The sequence below is a fragment of the Zonotrichia leucophrys genome, chromosome 2, assembly GCF_028769735.1.
Source record: "Zonotrichia leucophrys gambelii isolate GWCS_2022_RI chromosome 2, RI_Zleu_2.0, whole genome shotgun sequence".
Classification (NCBI taxonomy): Eukaryota; Metazoa; Chordata; class Aves; order Passeriformes; family Passerellidae; genus Zonotrichia; species Zonotrichia leucophrys.
Genome location: NC_088171.1, coordinates 134,612,255 through 134,628,469, shown reverse-complemented (window position 1 = coordinate 134,628,469; position 16,215 = coordinate 134,612,255). Strand labels below are relative to the sequence as shown.

At 34.1% G+C, this 16,215-nt stretch overlaps 1 protein-coding gene across 1 annotated transcript in view; it reads right to left on the bottom strand.

The window, feature by feature from the left end:
• Positions 1–16,215, bottom strand: part of MMP16 (matrix metallopeptidase 16) — a 167,680-nt gene that overhangs the window by 59,556 nt on the left and 91,909 nt on the right. The window contains exons 3-4 of the mRNA XM_064706549.1: positions 16,044–16,166; positions 7,234–7,538 (exon numbers count right to left, since the gene is read on the bottom strand). Coding sequence (XP_064562619.1) covers positions 7,234–7,538; positions 16,044–16,166 — 428 coding nt within the window. The remainder of the gene's footprint in view (positions 1–7,233; positions 7,539–16,043; positions 16,167–16,215) is intronic.

Below are 16,215 nucleotides of genomic sequence, written 5' to 3'. Positions count from 1 at the left end.
TCATCTGGCTTCCAGCTGGTAGATGGGGTCCAGCAGACAGATCCTCTTCTATCTACATAGTCCTATGTCCAATGACTGAGTCCTCACCAGCAGCCAGGGCCATTTATGATTTTTTATGATCATTTCCCATCTCCTCAATAGCTGAAAGGGATTTTTCAGTTCTCCAGTGCAGCTTTGCATGCCATGATAATATTTTCAAGGATACTTTTTATGCATCAGAAGCTGGATATCTGAGAGTTAGGATTTTAGGTACAATCTTGGAGTGACTGGATGTGGGACAGGTGCACATCAGCAAGTATAATCCAGGAAGGTTTGGAAAGTTTGAGGACAGAGGATGTGCTAGCAGCACAAAATGCACTTACTGATAAGGGAAGGACTGGTTTCTTTTTAAATACTGAAAATGTTGTGGTTTAGAGACAGAAAGTATTATTTGTGTTAATTGATTTCTGAATTAAAATGGATTTCAGGGAAAATGAAGAAATTTAAAGAAGCAATGATTATTCAATATGCCTGCAACTTGCAAAGCTTCTTGAAATATTGTCCTGGTATCTTTATCACTGTGTAATATTATAAATGCAACAGTTGGGTTTTGTCATCTTTTACAATATTGCTAATTCTCCCATTTTGCACTCAAATAGTTTCAATTTAAAACTGAAGTTGTACTTTCTTAACCTTATAATTGTATATAAACAAGGCTGCAATTCCACAGTCTCAGTCTCTTTATCCTGTAAACAAGATCTGACAGAGGCCCATAAAATATGAATGGAATAGATAAAATTACTAGAAAATTACTTCCTTACAATATGGGCATCCATCTGTCTAAAAAAATATCAGAAAGAAGAAGTCTTTCACGTCTGCTTAAACTACAGGACATATTGTCACAGGATGTTGTGGATACCAAATGCTTACGTGAGTTCTAAAAGAGATTACACCGATTAATGAAAGGAAATCCCTCACAGGCTACTAAACACAAAAATATGGCCCGTGCCTCAGAAATTCAACGAGCCACAGATTACTGGAAGCTAAGAGGGAATATGCTGGGGTTTTACTGCCATATGTTTACTCTGCTCTTATTCTCTTCTTTAGGTATCTGTAAATAGCTATTAACTGGAAATAGGATACTTTGTAGGATAACCTTTGATCTGAACCTGCTTTTGCAATTCTCTATTTACAAGCACATACACAAGTACTATAAAATAAAAATACAAATAATATATTAATCTTCTACATAGTTATCATAGAACAGAACTAGAAAATAAGCATTTGACAACTGGAAGGTCACACTGCTTGGTTACAGATCAAATCTGATGTTGATAATTGCTTTTTAAAAAACATACATAATCAATTAAGAGCACTATGCTTTCTGAAATTAAAGCCATGTTAACATTGTAATACAGAGTTTCCTTTGATCTGAAATGCTTGGCTTCCTTTATACCAAGCCACAGCATGAGCACTGTTCAAGACACAGAGCTCCCTTAGGAGATGGTTTTCACAACTCCACTGATTCATACTTCCAATAGCATATATCTCCTGCACTATGTCAACCACACTGGCAGCCAAAAGAAATTTACTACAAGTTGATCTATGCAGTTCAGAGATCAGGATTTTCATAAATTTTTCTTGGCTGCCAGCAGAGTACCCACAGCAGAATCTACACACTAACTGGAGTCCAAGTACATTACACGAGACACTGTATTTGCATCAGTTCCAAGAAGCTTTTGCTTGGCAACCTACAAACAGCATGGTACAAAGTGACAGTTTTCTTTGCTTGTTTTCTAGTTATTGCCTGAAAACTTCAATAATTTTTTGAATGCTGGAGGATTAACAAAAAAATAAACAAAACTGAATTACTGAATTTTAAAGTTTTTTTTTCCCAAAGACAGAGCTTTATGTATACACAAGTTACAAATATCCCACATGTATGTAAGTAGGTAGCAGTAATATTCTCCTTACATGTCCTTGTACACTAAAATCATCTATTACTTCTATAAGTTAGTTCCACTTCTTATTATTTATCATATGTTCTTTGATGGAAGAACTATTTTCTGCAGAATTTCAGTATGGTACACTATCTACCCTGATAAATTTTCTACAGAGGTAAAAAACAATGTATTTTAGTTTGACTTCTATTTCTCTTGCTGATATGAAGATAACAGTCTCAAATTACCACTACTGATCTACTGTGTTTATCTACACTTAGTTTTTTGCCAAATATTTTCTGCTGCTGGAAGACACAGTTCTGTGGTCACATTTTATCCAGTAATTGGTACATTACATATCATGTCTAATGTGCTTCAAAACTAAGCTCCCAAGAAATCCTTGTTTTCCCCAAGCACTTCTTCTAAATCTTGCCCCTTTTTAAAAAGCTGCACTTGTGCAAGTAGGTCAATCTTAAATTAATCTAGTTAAATGTAGTGCGCTCTCAATTTAAACTGGTTTAACACTCCCTTAAATAGGTTTAGATGTATTCAGTAATATCCCAGAAAAAAATAACTGCTTTAAAAAAGGTTTAAACTAACTTAAGTGCATGTAGACAGACAAATGTGAAATCAATTTTGATAAACCAATGCAATAAGGCTAATAAGACGGCCCTTTCAGTTCTGGTACAGAAAAACAGGATGTAAGACAGGATTTTTCTTCAAGCTGCTAGAAAATTTACAGAGACAGTACCTATCTGAGATGCTCCCTGGCAGTGACTTTGAAATTCATGACAGTCATTTGAAATATTGCCATTGAAGGAAATACTTTGAAAAAGATTTTTGTCGAGCGTTTTGACAGTACGGTATCTCCAATGTACTGCCACTCCTGGGAAGAAATCACTGAAACTTTCTGGATTTAGATGCATCATTCATTGTCCATAATTTTTAAATTTAAAAACAATGAGGGGATATATATCGCCTAAATGGATTAGAGTCATGGGAACAAGGAAATTCCTCCCTAGTTTCAAGGCTGGTATATTAAGATTTCTTCCTCTTACTTTTTTCTTCACTTTTTTGTTTGTTTTATTTACAGTTTTTAAGTTCAAAAGAAAGTAAAGGTATACATTTTTTTCCCAATAAGTGATGATTTTTCAGATATCTACTTATGCAACATGATTTCCATTTCCTGTTTGTCCCTTTACCTTTTTATATTTTAACTGCACATATTGTGAAACATTTTCCTGTAAAATCCCATCCATTTTGATTTGCTGTTCCTGAACAGTGTTTGTTCTTCTGCTGTATTTGCCAAACACTACAAGAATAACCTCAGTTTCAATTGAGACTGCCTAGGAGCACAAGATACTTCATAAGGTGCATGAAGAAACCATCCTGTTCCAAACAATTTAGGAAGCTAAGGCTCTTATCTCACCTGAGGTCTAGATAGGGAGATCAAAAAGGAAATGGAGTCTGCTGTAATTGAAACAGCCTCCTCCCTTGGGAACTTGAAAAGTAGTTGTGCTAAATGGGAAACTAGAAGATGACAACTGGCTGAAAGAAGACGACAGTCCAATACACACACTTTGCATGAAATGTTGAAAGAATAGAATTTCCTTTCCTTATTAAATAAAAAAAAAAGAAAAAAAAAAAGAAAATAAATGCGCACCATATTTTATCCTCCATATCTCCCTCATTCACTGGCAAAAGAAATTCTGTCCTTGTTTCCACTGCTTCCCTGGGATGCTAAGTCTATTGTCCTTCTTTCTGGCAATATTTCTAGGATCACCTGCAGCACCATGGATGGAAATTCAGAGAAAAGCCCTCCACAGCTCAGCTGGAGTTGAGGTACCGGCTGTACTCTGCTTACAGGGTATTATGAAAGCAAAGAAATATATCCTTGTAGGAAGCCTGCAAGTGTAAAATTGTATGACAGGAGGTTTTTTCCTGAGTGACAGGCTCATTAGTCTCTACTCCTACAAAAGCCTCATTCATTCTTCAGGATGAGGGAGGAGTCAAAGCACAAATCTCTTCAGAGAACACGATTGATAAGAACATACCATTGAAGTGAGAATAAAGGAAAGCAGCAATGAGCTTTGGAGATGATGTATTTCTATTGCAACTGTCTTTGGAGTGTAGAGTGTGATTAAACAAAAGAAAATACAAGAAAATTGACAAAATGTGATAAGAAAAAAACCCCATCAAATCAACCAAAAACCTGAAGTATGAAGACACTAAAATGAAGTAGTCAGAATAAATTGCTGTAGTAATTAACTATACTCAGAATATTGATTTTGTATATGATTCCTTATTTAGAATGAAAACTACTTTATAAAGACAACAGTTTATGAAAGCCTTCCATTAAGTTGCCTGTCTTTTCTGAGGTAGATGGCATATAAACTGTTTTCATTAGAACAGTACAAGGTGAAGAATGAGGCTAGGGATTTTCAAAAGGACCTTATTTTTGCATTCTTGCTGCTAAGTAAACAAGTTGCTCTGTGTTTTTGAATCTCTCTGGAATACGGGAATCGGAATCAGAGAAAATCAGCCCCTTGGGATGAGGGTTAGTTTAAAAATAAAAATAAATCATCAAATCTTTTTCCCATTCTGTTGGATTTCAAATAATACTACAAGAAGGTGTCTATTGGACTATTGGAACAATGAATCTTAAAATTGACACTCACCTGGGAAAAATGACTCATAGCTAAGATCACATATATATTTTTCAACCTTCTGCTTTTCAGTGTTCTGAGACTCAGCTCAAAATTATAGGAAGCCTAAGAGAGCTGTAAGTCTTTCTTTCCTGTCAATCCCAAATAGTGTGCTTGTCTTCTTTTTCCCCCTGGAAATTTTTCACAGGCACAAAAAAACCCCAAAAAACGAACAAACAAAAAACCCCAAACAAAAAAAAAACCAACAACAACAACAGAACAAAACAAATTAAAAACTCCAAACCAAACCCAAAAACAAAGCAACAACCAAAAAAAAAACCCAACAACCACCACAATAAAACACCCAAACAAAACCAAAAAACCCCCAAAACCTGCATGATCCTCCAGAATTCCTAGATATAAGCTAATTAGTAAGACAATGAGGAAACCTAGCCTACCTAATAGCTAAAAGTCACCAATCAGACAAACAGATGCCCTGCATTTTCAGAAGAAATGCACATCTATTGATCTTTCTAGGGTTACGGTGATGGGGAGTTTTCTCTGGACAACAACTATGACTTATGACACAGTTCTTACCATATCAACAATGAAACCAACAGTTGCCAGAATTCTTCAAAGAACTTGCATTGGTAAGATATTTCTATTAATTATCATGTATTTTCAAAAAGTCTTCAATTTTTTACATTTAATATTCCATTTTATCAGGAATGTCCCTCAAAAAAGTTTATATAAGCACATCAAAGTACATAAGATATTAAATTTTCAGAAAAATTTCCAATCATAACTCTTAAACATTTGTGATATAGATAGTAAACCTTTTTTATTATAAAAGTTCAAAGTTCTAAGATATATAAAATCACAATTTTAGTAATAGCATCAATTTACTTTCTCTTGACTTTTTTAATCACATTATATTAAAATACATTAATACAAGCAATAGCTTTTGAAAACTGTTCTACAAAACACAAACCTCAAAAGCCCTATAAAGAAATAAGTGCCATTAGGCAATATGAAAATTGCTTAAGTTAAAGAAGAATGAGACAGCCAGAAGTTCATTCACTTTCACACAAGGTGTGGAACTGCTCCAGAAGAGTTATCCCAATTAAACTGACATCCTGACTTCAACATACACATGCCTGTAGATTTTCCTGAATGCTTCAAACAAGAGCTCCAAAACCACTGAACACTATGTGCAGTGCTGGTCTCTAACCAACATAAAAACCAGACACACAAAATCACCTTCATTTACCCTCACAATGCTATGTCTGACTATGTACTCGAACTGCACAAACAGAGGACTCCCACCAGTGCTCCTTTGAGCTAAACGTGTGAAGAAGGCAAATATGAGCTGTGCAATACCACAGTTTTTGCTCCAGTAAGAATTTAGGGCTTTTTTCACAATAATGAAGCGTCTTGAACACATTGCACAACTGAGGGCTTTTACAGTACCTTACACACCTCTTGCTTCAATTGACTCCAGCAGAGCAGAAGTATTGCACCAATGAAATAGTCACAACACCATATTTATACTCCTAAAATGCTAAATTAAAGTTTTGTTTCAGACCCCAGGCTACAAATACTGCGACATAAAAAGCTCTCAGTTTTTCTTGGAGGATCTCAGGTGAGAAGGGGAAAGAAAAGGAATTAGATAAAGCCTCTCATTAGTCATAAATTCAGTGTAACATTGAAATACAACAGTTTTCCACTTCTTGCCATATCTATAGCCTTTTGTATGCCATAAACATCCTATTTGTTTGTCTCTGAAGACATGTCTCAAACTTCATGTAACTGGCTTAGAGGAATCTACTAGGACAACTGAAGCTGCTTGGAAACAAAACCTGCCACAGCATCAAACACAGAATATGTCTACAGAAAATCTCTTCTTTGATACTGTTTTGGAGAGATGCAAAATTAGACTTAGCTTTTAATAAGCATTCACAGATAATAGCAGTAATTTAGTCACATCACCTTAGAGCTTGGCAATGGCCAGATTTTAGTCGTGAAGAATAAAGGGTATATTTAGTCTTTATTTGGTAAATGATAGGTGTGCAAACTGCACTGTGCAGTCATTCATTTGACTGTGGGGAATGTACAACTTAATTAGATTTGACATGTTAAAATCAACAATTCCAAAAGACATTCAAAAGTTTTTGGGAAACACCAATTCCGCTCTTGGAATGGCATCTTTAAGATTTGCCTGCCATTGCATCATCAAAGATGCAAACTGAAGACTAGGTTTCATGTCCATTAGTATCCACAGAATTAGTGGATAGCTGAAGTAGTTCTTATATCACTGTTAAATATTCCAAATTTCCCCTAAAGCTAAATAAGTTTGACATGTTAAAATATGCAAAACTAAAGTAGCTTAGGTAAATATTCACCAGTACAATGTTTGAATGATCATGGAGTTTCCTAATAAGAATTCAATGTTTTTCAAGCAAAACATGTTTTCATACTGTATTACAATCAGGCAGATACTTTTCTGCCTTGCATTCAAAGAGACAGATCAACCAAATATATTTCTAAAGTAATGTTAACCAAGGAAAGAAAACCATGTGACTTTAGGAACCGGGGAACAGGGAAGTAGTTCTATTAGCTGAAAATTCATGCCACTCATCTATTTTGTTTAAAATTAAATCTTCTCTTACCATCATGATTGGGGTTTCCCAAAGTCCATGGCTCATCTGAGTCAAAATGAGTGTCTCCCCCAATTCCTGGGCCAGGAAAATATGCATGAGCTAAAAATCCTCCCTCCCCATCAAAGGGAGAACTGTCTCCATGAAAACCTGATGCAAAAATGATTGTAATATCCACGTCTCTCTTGCCATTTTCTAATTCAATGTAAGGAACTTCTTCAAATGTTAGAGGGGTTACATTCTGCCACACATCGAAGGCACGGCGAATGGCTTTACGGGTTTCAGCATCACCTACTTTTGGAGTGACGTTCTTTATGCTGAAAGAAACAGAGAAACATTACACAGATTAAATTTAACAGAGTGGTAAGTGACACTGCTAATATCCATTTTCCCCTAATTATTATATGCTCTGTGCCTTTAATAAGACATGCTATACAGGCATTATATACTTTAGGAAGAGTAGTTTTAAACAAGCTGGTACAAAATTATGGTGTCAATTTGTATAGTCCTTTAAGCTAGAACTTATTATGTTAGCTGGCTTACTCCCAGCAGTACAAAAAGTCTTATATTTAGAAGATTTAAAATATATTAAAATGAAAAATTCTTAACAGTGGGATAACCAGATTAATCAACCACTGACTGTTTACCTCCTGGACCACAATTAGAATCCATCAGAGCTAAAGAATGTCATGTTCTTTCTGATCAAAAGAAAAATGTTTTTACTGAAATGAAATTTTTACTTATTAGTGAGTTCATTTACAAAAGCAGAACTCCATACTGTGACCACCAACCAGTATTCACAAAGCCTTGTTGCATTTGCAACTGGATAAATTCCTTATCAGAAACAAAGCCTTTTGACTTCAGTACAGGCTAAGATGTCCTTTGATGATCTGATTACATCTGTAAATCTTGCATAACACTGCAGAATCCATCAGAGAAATAATTTTATAGAAGACAATTATGTGCTAACTCAGGAATATATATTAAAGAGAAATTTCAGTCTTCACCACTTCTTCAAGTTACACATATATGAAAAGGCAAAAAAATATAAGAATTGAAGATTACTCTCAGAGTTAGTAAATTATAGTGAAAAAATCTTTTAAAAAAATCTTTATTTTCATTATTGAATTCAAGAAATGAATGTCAATAATCAATTTAAGACCTATCCAATTTTCTGCATCATTTCCACTGGATTCATAGGGGCAGCAAAAACTCTTTTAGGTTTGTGTCTGCTCTGAAACTGCTGCAACAAGATTCTCTTTGTTCATTTGACATGTGCTTGACTGAACGTCCAGCACAAATTTCAGAAATTACATAATTCTAGAGTATATGTAATATTTTTGCCAGTTTACACAGCATGGGACATTAAAGGAGAACAAATATACTTTTATGAATAAACTTTGAATGATTGATTTGTTTGGTACATTAAATGTGCTTGATTATATGGTATTCATGTTTATATAAATGGAAACAAATCTTTCAAGCGTAATTTTATAGATTTTACTTCAAATATACATTTTGTTCATAGCTTTATGTAGAAAACATAAAGATACATATTTGGACTTCCACTCAAAATTATTTGAATGTATTGAGTCCAATAGTGCTATCTAACCAAAGCATAATTTTTTAGCTGGCATGTATGTTCCAAAGAGATATCAAGAGAAACCATAAGACAATACATTGTAAAGAATCCACTGTTTTCCTTGATCTTTTGTTCCAAAGGTGATTTAACTAATCAATTCATAATTGTGCCTATTCTATTAATTGCCTGGTTTATATTATTGGTTCTCATTCTATTTTTCTTGGTCACATTCATGAGCTTCAAAATTTTCCCCCTATACACAAAGACATTTAAAAGACATTTCTGCACTGCAAAGCCATTATCTTTTTGTTGTCTCTAAGCAATTAAAATTTTGAACTCTTTAAATCTCAGGCTAGAAGATATTTTCTCCAGTCAATTGAATATTTTCTAGTGACTTTTATTCAACTTAACCAATTTCTAATGCTCTTTCAAAACTGGCTCTGTCAGACCTAAAAAGTACTGCAGTACTGATCTTGCTGTCAGAGAGAAAATACCCTTTGATCTGTAGGCATGACCTTGCTCTACATGATGTAAATGTCATGTGATTTAAAGTGTTTCTATCATGCCCCTTCATAATTATTTGGTCATCAGTAAATTTATGGTCAGTGTTGCATTGCATTTTTTGTGATTAAAAACATATTGGACACACTGTACCAACAATCAGCCCTTGCAGAACCCCTCTCTGAAAACTCCTGCCTTTGAGACTTAGGTTTTTTTGAGATGTTTTAATTAGCAAGTTAATAAAATGCTGTCTGTGCCCCCTGAGAAAGTACAGCATTTTGGAACGTGTCCTGTGACACAAAATCAAAACCACATCACAGTGGCACACTTATACTGCCACTACCAAAGACTTCCCTGTTGCTATGCTAAGAATATCCCTTACAAAGGAGGCAGATGTGCTCCCAGTCAGTCCTGCTGAGTGCTCCCTAAGGCACGTGAATTGCCTGAAGCAGAGCTCTGTGAAGGACTAGAGCCTCTGCTATTTGCCATGTATAAGAAATATGGCAAATGAATCAACAGGCTCCCATAGAAAATAGAGCATGTCTAGAAAAACTGAAATATTGATATAGAAAAAGTTCATCTGAAATAAACAGCTAAGGCTTTGGGGGTTTTTTATCTGTTTCCTTGTTAGACTTTTTTTTTTTTTTTTTTTTTTTGGTATTTAGGAATCTTAGTAATTAGTCAAAGTCCCATTTTGGTACAGAAGGACCTTCTGCTATTATATGTGAAATGAGGAAATGGATAAAAATGCATTGGAATTTTGTATTAGTGTTAAATTGAGTAATGATTAGTCTGAAAGGGTTTGACTCAAATATTAAAACTTATTATTTTACATTTTCTTGCTTTTCCAGCACATTGAATTAAGTTTTAATCAGATTAAAAATGAGGAATTGAACCATTGGGCTAGTTTCACACTCCCAAGCTAGAGTAGCCTACCTTTGATAGCAGATATTATCCATGGGACCAGCTATTGACTTAATTTTGAAATAGCATGCTACATCTCCAGATTCATTGTAAAGTAATATCTTTTTTCAAAGCATATTTTCTGTGCTAAAACCAGAGAGATTAAAACCAGAGTGTAGCTTGAAAGAGAAATTACATAAATCAGTTATTCCCAGACAAGAGTATTTACAGGAAACAACTGTCCACTTTTAATGTGTTAAACACAATCCAGGTTCAATCTTAAAAGAGCTACACAAGCATTGAAATTGTCTTGCTGGGAACTTTGCTTAAAATAATTCACCAGTGCAGATATCTGAAACCAAAGTTATGTTACATTTCTTTCATGTTGTTTACCATACAAACTCTAAGGGGGAATTACAATAAAATCAATCCATAAAGACAGTCTGTCAATTAACAGAGATACTAGGATTCATCTTTTAGAAGTCTTCAGTTTAGACCTATGATTGCAATAGCAAATAATGTCTCATATGAAGCCTTTCCTATTTAGATCCACAACTTAAATCCAGCAATCACCTGAAATAGTGGTAACTCCTACAGGAATAAAAAAAAAAAGACAGGAATTGGTTATCTTACACTCACCCTGTCCAGATAATGGAGCTCAAATAGAAGTAAGTGTGGGACGCAACAACGCAGAACCACTCTTATTGCAATGTGAAAGTATCACAAGACAAAGCCCTTCATAATAAAAATCCATCTTTTTTTCAAAGTATTGCTTTCCTAGCCTCAATGTCTAGTGATCGTTTTAAAGCAAAGTTCAAATGAGAGAAAGATCCAAAGCTGACCTTGACCATACTGGCAGTGCAACTTTACAAAGAATTTAAAGATCCTATAATTACTAAAAAAAAGACAATTTGTAAGATGAAACATTTATTTTCATGCCTTTTTTCTGAACTAATAAACTGAGTGGTACTTGTTATAAATTTTGAGAGCTGTTATTTTTAGATAACCACAGTCATGTATCAATCGATTATGCTTTTTTGTGGTTATCATTGGTTTTGCATGATCTTCAACCTGATAGTTGCATCAAGCATTATAACTTTAAAATACATGTCTTCCACAAGAACAATTAGATTTTATCACTGATATGCACTTTTCACATTCATGTACTATTTCTACAGCTGCCTCAAGAGTCTTGTTTTGAGAGTGTTATTCTAGAATCCTGAGTCCTATTGATTTCAGAAAAGCTTTGGGTTTTCCTTCCCTTCCCACTCCTTTCCCAGAATATCCTAAAAGAAAAACTATACATGTTTTACTGACATATTTTTGGCTGCATCAGCTTCAGGAGCCTTGCAAGATTGTCAGGATATACCTCACTTGACTGTGTAAAATCAGTAATTTGAAATTTAAATAGATGAAAGAGCAGGAGTTTCAACTGAGTAGGTAAAAAGATGCAGTCAATAATCTGTTTGAAGTAAGCTAGTTAAGATCTGTTCCTGATATGAAACTGTTCAAGTAAAATGAATTGAAACATACATTAAATTTGAATAAGTTGTTCACACAACCTTTTTATTGTCACTGATGTAAATCAAACCTAAACTGAAGCAAAACTTTGGAGGTTTGTTTGCTGCTTTCATGATATTTTGGGTTGGTGGGTTGGTTTGGCTTTTTTTGGTTGGTTGGTTGGTTGGTTGGCTGGTTGTTTTTTAATCACACTATAACTTTTATTGAAAGCAATAAACTACCTCTGGCCAAAAACATATTTCACTTTGCACCATAATTTCTCTAGAAATTGGTTTCTATGAAGTTGCTTCACTAATCTCTCACTCATGTAAGGTTTTTTAGCTTCAGCTTTTTTCCAGTTTCAGTTTGCTGACTCTTTGTAGCTATAGACTAAGAGTGCTATCTTGGTTAACATAGGTCTTGTTCACATTGATTAAACCTAATCCAGAATTACTACTTTTGATTTTCTGTGGGTTTGATTTTCAACCTACTGCTGCCATGATTGAAAGAACTTATAATTATCTTGTCTCTTCATTTTCATGGATAACATCCTCCTGAACATTCACTAAAAGAAGATGAAATGTGAAAGAGATTTCTGAGACAAAACCCCAAGAATAGTAAAATACTTGATGGCCAAATGTCTTTAAAGGAAAGCTATTTTAAGAAATCTGATGTCATAATATGCTACTAGGTAATCTAAAATCAATAGCATGCAACATAAACGTGGAATGTGTTCTAAATATTACTTTTTATTAATACATTAAAAAATTTTGCTACTATGAATCAAAAGTATTTTCAAAGTTTTTTCTTAATCCAGTATTTCCTTATTTTTTAGAGTGGATTTTAAATATCAAAAAAGAAATTCTCTCTCCATATTCTACACAATGTGGACCATTTAGACTCTAGAAATTTCACAGTCTATTGCTAACAAGCTAGATAAGACTTTTCATTGCATACTGAAGCTCCCAGCTAGCATTCATTCTTTATCTGAACAGCATAAACTTAGACCTGTTCAAATATTTCATTTGCTTTCAGAAATGAAATCTAGGATGTATCTAATTTGTAAAAGAAAAATGACAATTACCTGGGGCTTGACCCATTGCCCACTGAAGTCAAGAAAAAGATGAAATTATTTATAGTGGGTTTGGGATGAAGCTATTGACTATCTACAGCTAAGTTTCCTGCACCAATTAAATTATTACATATTGCTCATTGATTACATTAGTTTTTTTCCAAACATAAGCAAGAAAAAACAAATCAGAGTAGCTTTTCAATTATTATTTTATTTTAAATTGTTACAAGTTCTTACTCATGGTTATAAATCAAGACAAATCTTTTATTTTTAAAGAATATTTTCCAATTTTACTTGCAAAAGTATTTTGCAGATAAAATAATCTGGGCAGTTGAGAAATGACTGACTGCTGGAGTTCAAATTATTAATACTATGCACAGAATTCTGATGAGGAGTGTTTCATATTCAATATTTCTCTGTCTAAACTGGACATATAAACATTTATACTCAATTTTTAAAAGTGATAACTTTTTTGTTTCACATTGTTGCTCCTTCTTTAAAGTACTAGATTATTTATTTTCTAGCAAAAGAGAAGGTGACTATATTTTTGAGATTCATATGTGCCTTCATAAATACCCCCTTAAATATTTTTCTTTAAAAATTTAATTTTTAAAAATCCATTCATAGCTTTCTTAAATTTCTTCTCTGATTCTGTACAATACTCAGAGATCGTTGTGTAACCTCACACAGCCTAAAATACTAAGGAAAGATTAGGACTATATCAATAAGATCTTTCTAGCTTTTTCTGTAATGGAGTCATAATTTTCTTGTACCCCAGATCTTCTCTTTCACCCCTATACTCTTCTGTCTGGTAAAAGTTCCAAATACTTTCTGTTTATTTGTAAAAGTGATGTTATTCTATAGCATGCATACTAATAATGTTCACAGGGTTTATCAGCATGAACTATACCAGGCAGAAAAACACTGTAAACTGGGTAATTTCACCAGAAACAGAAATTCTAACAAACATCACACATTAGTTCAAATGAGAAGAAAGATGCATTCCCTGAGGGAGAGCAAGCATAATTAATGCAGCCCATTACAGTCCATGCTGATGTTTCCAATGCCAGAAATCTGTATTTTGGTTCTGTATTTTCTGTCTGTAAACACATTACATTCTAAGAATAAATATCACCTAAGTTCAAAATTTAATATGTTGTGAAAACGACATAATAAATGTTCAAAATGTAATATGGGGAAAAATACATTATGAATGTAACTTCTAATTATAATTGTAATTTTAAGTGGCTTCTTTGAAACTCCATCTTGAAATATTGCAGAACTGTTTCAGATGGAAAAACTACACATGGAAAATATGGAAATGTTCCAGGACAAGGAATGGTGGAGCTTGCTTTTGGGAATATTTGTTGTACGGTTTTGGTTTTGGTTTCCAAAAAACTGTAAGCTGTAGCATGCAGTGAAAAGAAGGAGAAATTGCTCTTTCTGTGGAGGAATTAGTAAACTGGCTTAGCAAGCACACTTCAGACTGCAAGGTTCAACTGACCAGGAAGGCACAGAATGCAACTGGAAACCTGCAGGTTATAAAGAGACTGAGGAGTGGCACAGAAAAATGGAGAAATGAAACTAGAGATATGATTAAAATTTTAGGAAACAAAGCAGGTTAAAATGTCATTAATTTAACATGTCATAAGTCTGTAAGCAGAGAATCGGTGAGAAGTGCAAAAATAATCTTAGTTCTTTTTTTTTTTTTTTTGGTCTTTATTTGCTTTGGGCTATTTTCCAATTCAAAAAGATAATATAACATTTTTTTATTCTAATCAAATTTATGGTTTCTATTTTAAATGTATTTTGTACTGTAATTCACTGCCAAAAATATTACAGAGTTATTCACATCAAAGCTCTGTTCAACTGGAGGTCTTATCAAAGTGAGAGAGAGAGGAGGCAAGAGATAAAGAACTGCTATAAATTCTTCAAAGTGAGAAAGATTACTAGATAGTTGTCACTTAGTTTAATACTGGACACCTTCATTTGTTATTTGGATTAATGTCTTGGTTGACAGTCCAGAAGATATACAAGGGGTAGGATTTAGACTGTTGTAAAAATCCTGTAATGAAATAGGGAATCAGACTCTGTAAAAATCATAGTGGTAGGAAAGCACACATATGAGTAGATGCCTCCTAAGTGTGCACACACTGCATTTAAATTCTAAAATGCAAATAGATATAAAGTGCTGTGGGTGGGCATTTTTATTCTAACCAATTATAAATTACATTTACATTAACAATAAAGGACTTCAGCCAAAGCAACATACCAACCCAAAATTGTCTGTTGCTTGATGTTATATCAGAATGTAATGTCTTAAACTAGAATTCTCTAATTCAGTTATAAACCACAGTAGTGGCATAGGGTTACTAGTGAAGTTATATGTTCACCACAGTATGAAGAACAGTCTATATGACAATTATGGCTTTTGAGCTTTAATACTTGCATGGGTTTATGAATAATGGCATCAGATAATGAATTTGAAAACTATTTTGTCATCCAGAACTTACCCCTGTTAGATATTACAGGAATCCATGATGAGGCTGTGTAAATTTTCCAACAGTTTGTATTGGAATCCTTCGTTTGCTGACAGATTATGGACTTTATGTTATATACATGATGACACTTTCTCTGGTTGACAGAGCTCTAGTGAGTATATCTTGAAAGTTTCCATCTAACTTTCCCTTCAAGGCCTCAGTTTTGACAGCAGGCACACTGTGCTAATAACTATGTAGCAGACTCAGGAGTTATACAGATGCACACACTCCTATGTCCATCATCACCTAGGCTGGAAATGGTTGGGTCAGTGACTCGTCAAATTATAATCAAATTAATTGGTACTTAGAAGAGACCCATAGGCACCTACATTTTGCACAGATTGACTCCGTTCAATACCCTATTTTACATATTTAAATTATAAATCTGAGTTTCATTACATACTCCTAGATTCAGAGCATTATTCCCTGAGCAGTTGCCAAGTTGAAAGGTAACCCTAAGGAAGTACTAGGTGTTTAATTGATGCTGTAAGCTTTGTAGAATTTACTGGCTACCAAATACATGCAATTTTAATCCAAGAAAAAAACTCGGTTTTTATGCAGCACATACATACTTATAGGACATATCCATCGTAACACTTTAATATCGTGCAGTAATAATAAACTTCTCAAAGTATTGAAAAACATTCGGGAATTTATATTTATTTTAGGTGGAAAGTCATCACTGTTAGTGACATTTGTATGCCTGTAGGAATATCTTTGGTACCTGTAAGTGATATGTTTGTGTTGCCATTTCTGTCCTGTTAACGCGTAGCGTTTCCGACGAATGTTAAATTTGGAGCTACCTCTTGTTTGGTCAGGCACACCACATCGAGGTTTCTTCATCCAGCTGCAAGAAACAGCACCACACAGTTAAAGCAACATGGAAGAAAAATCAT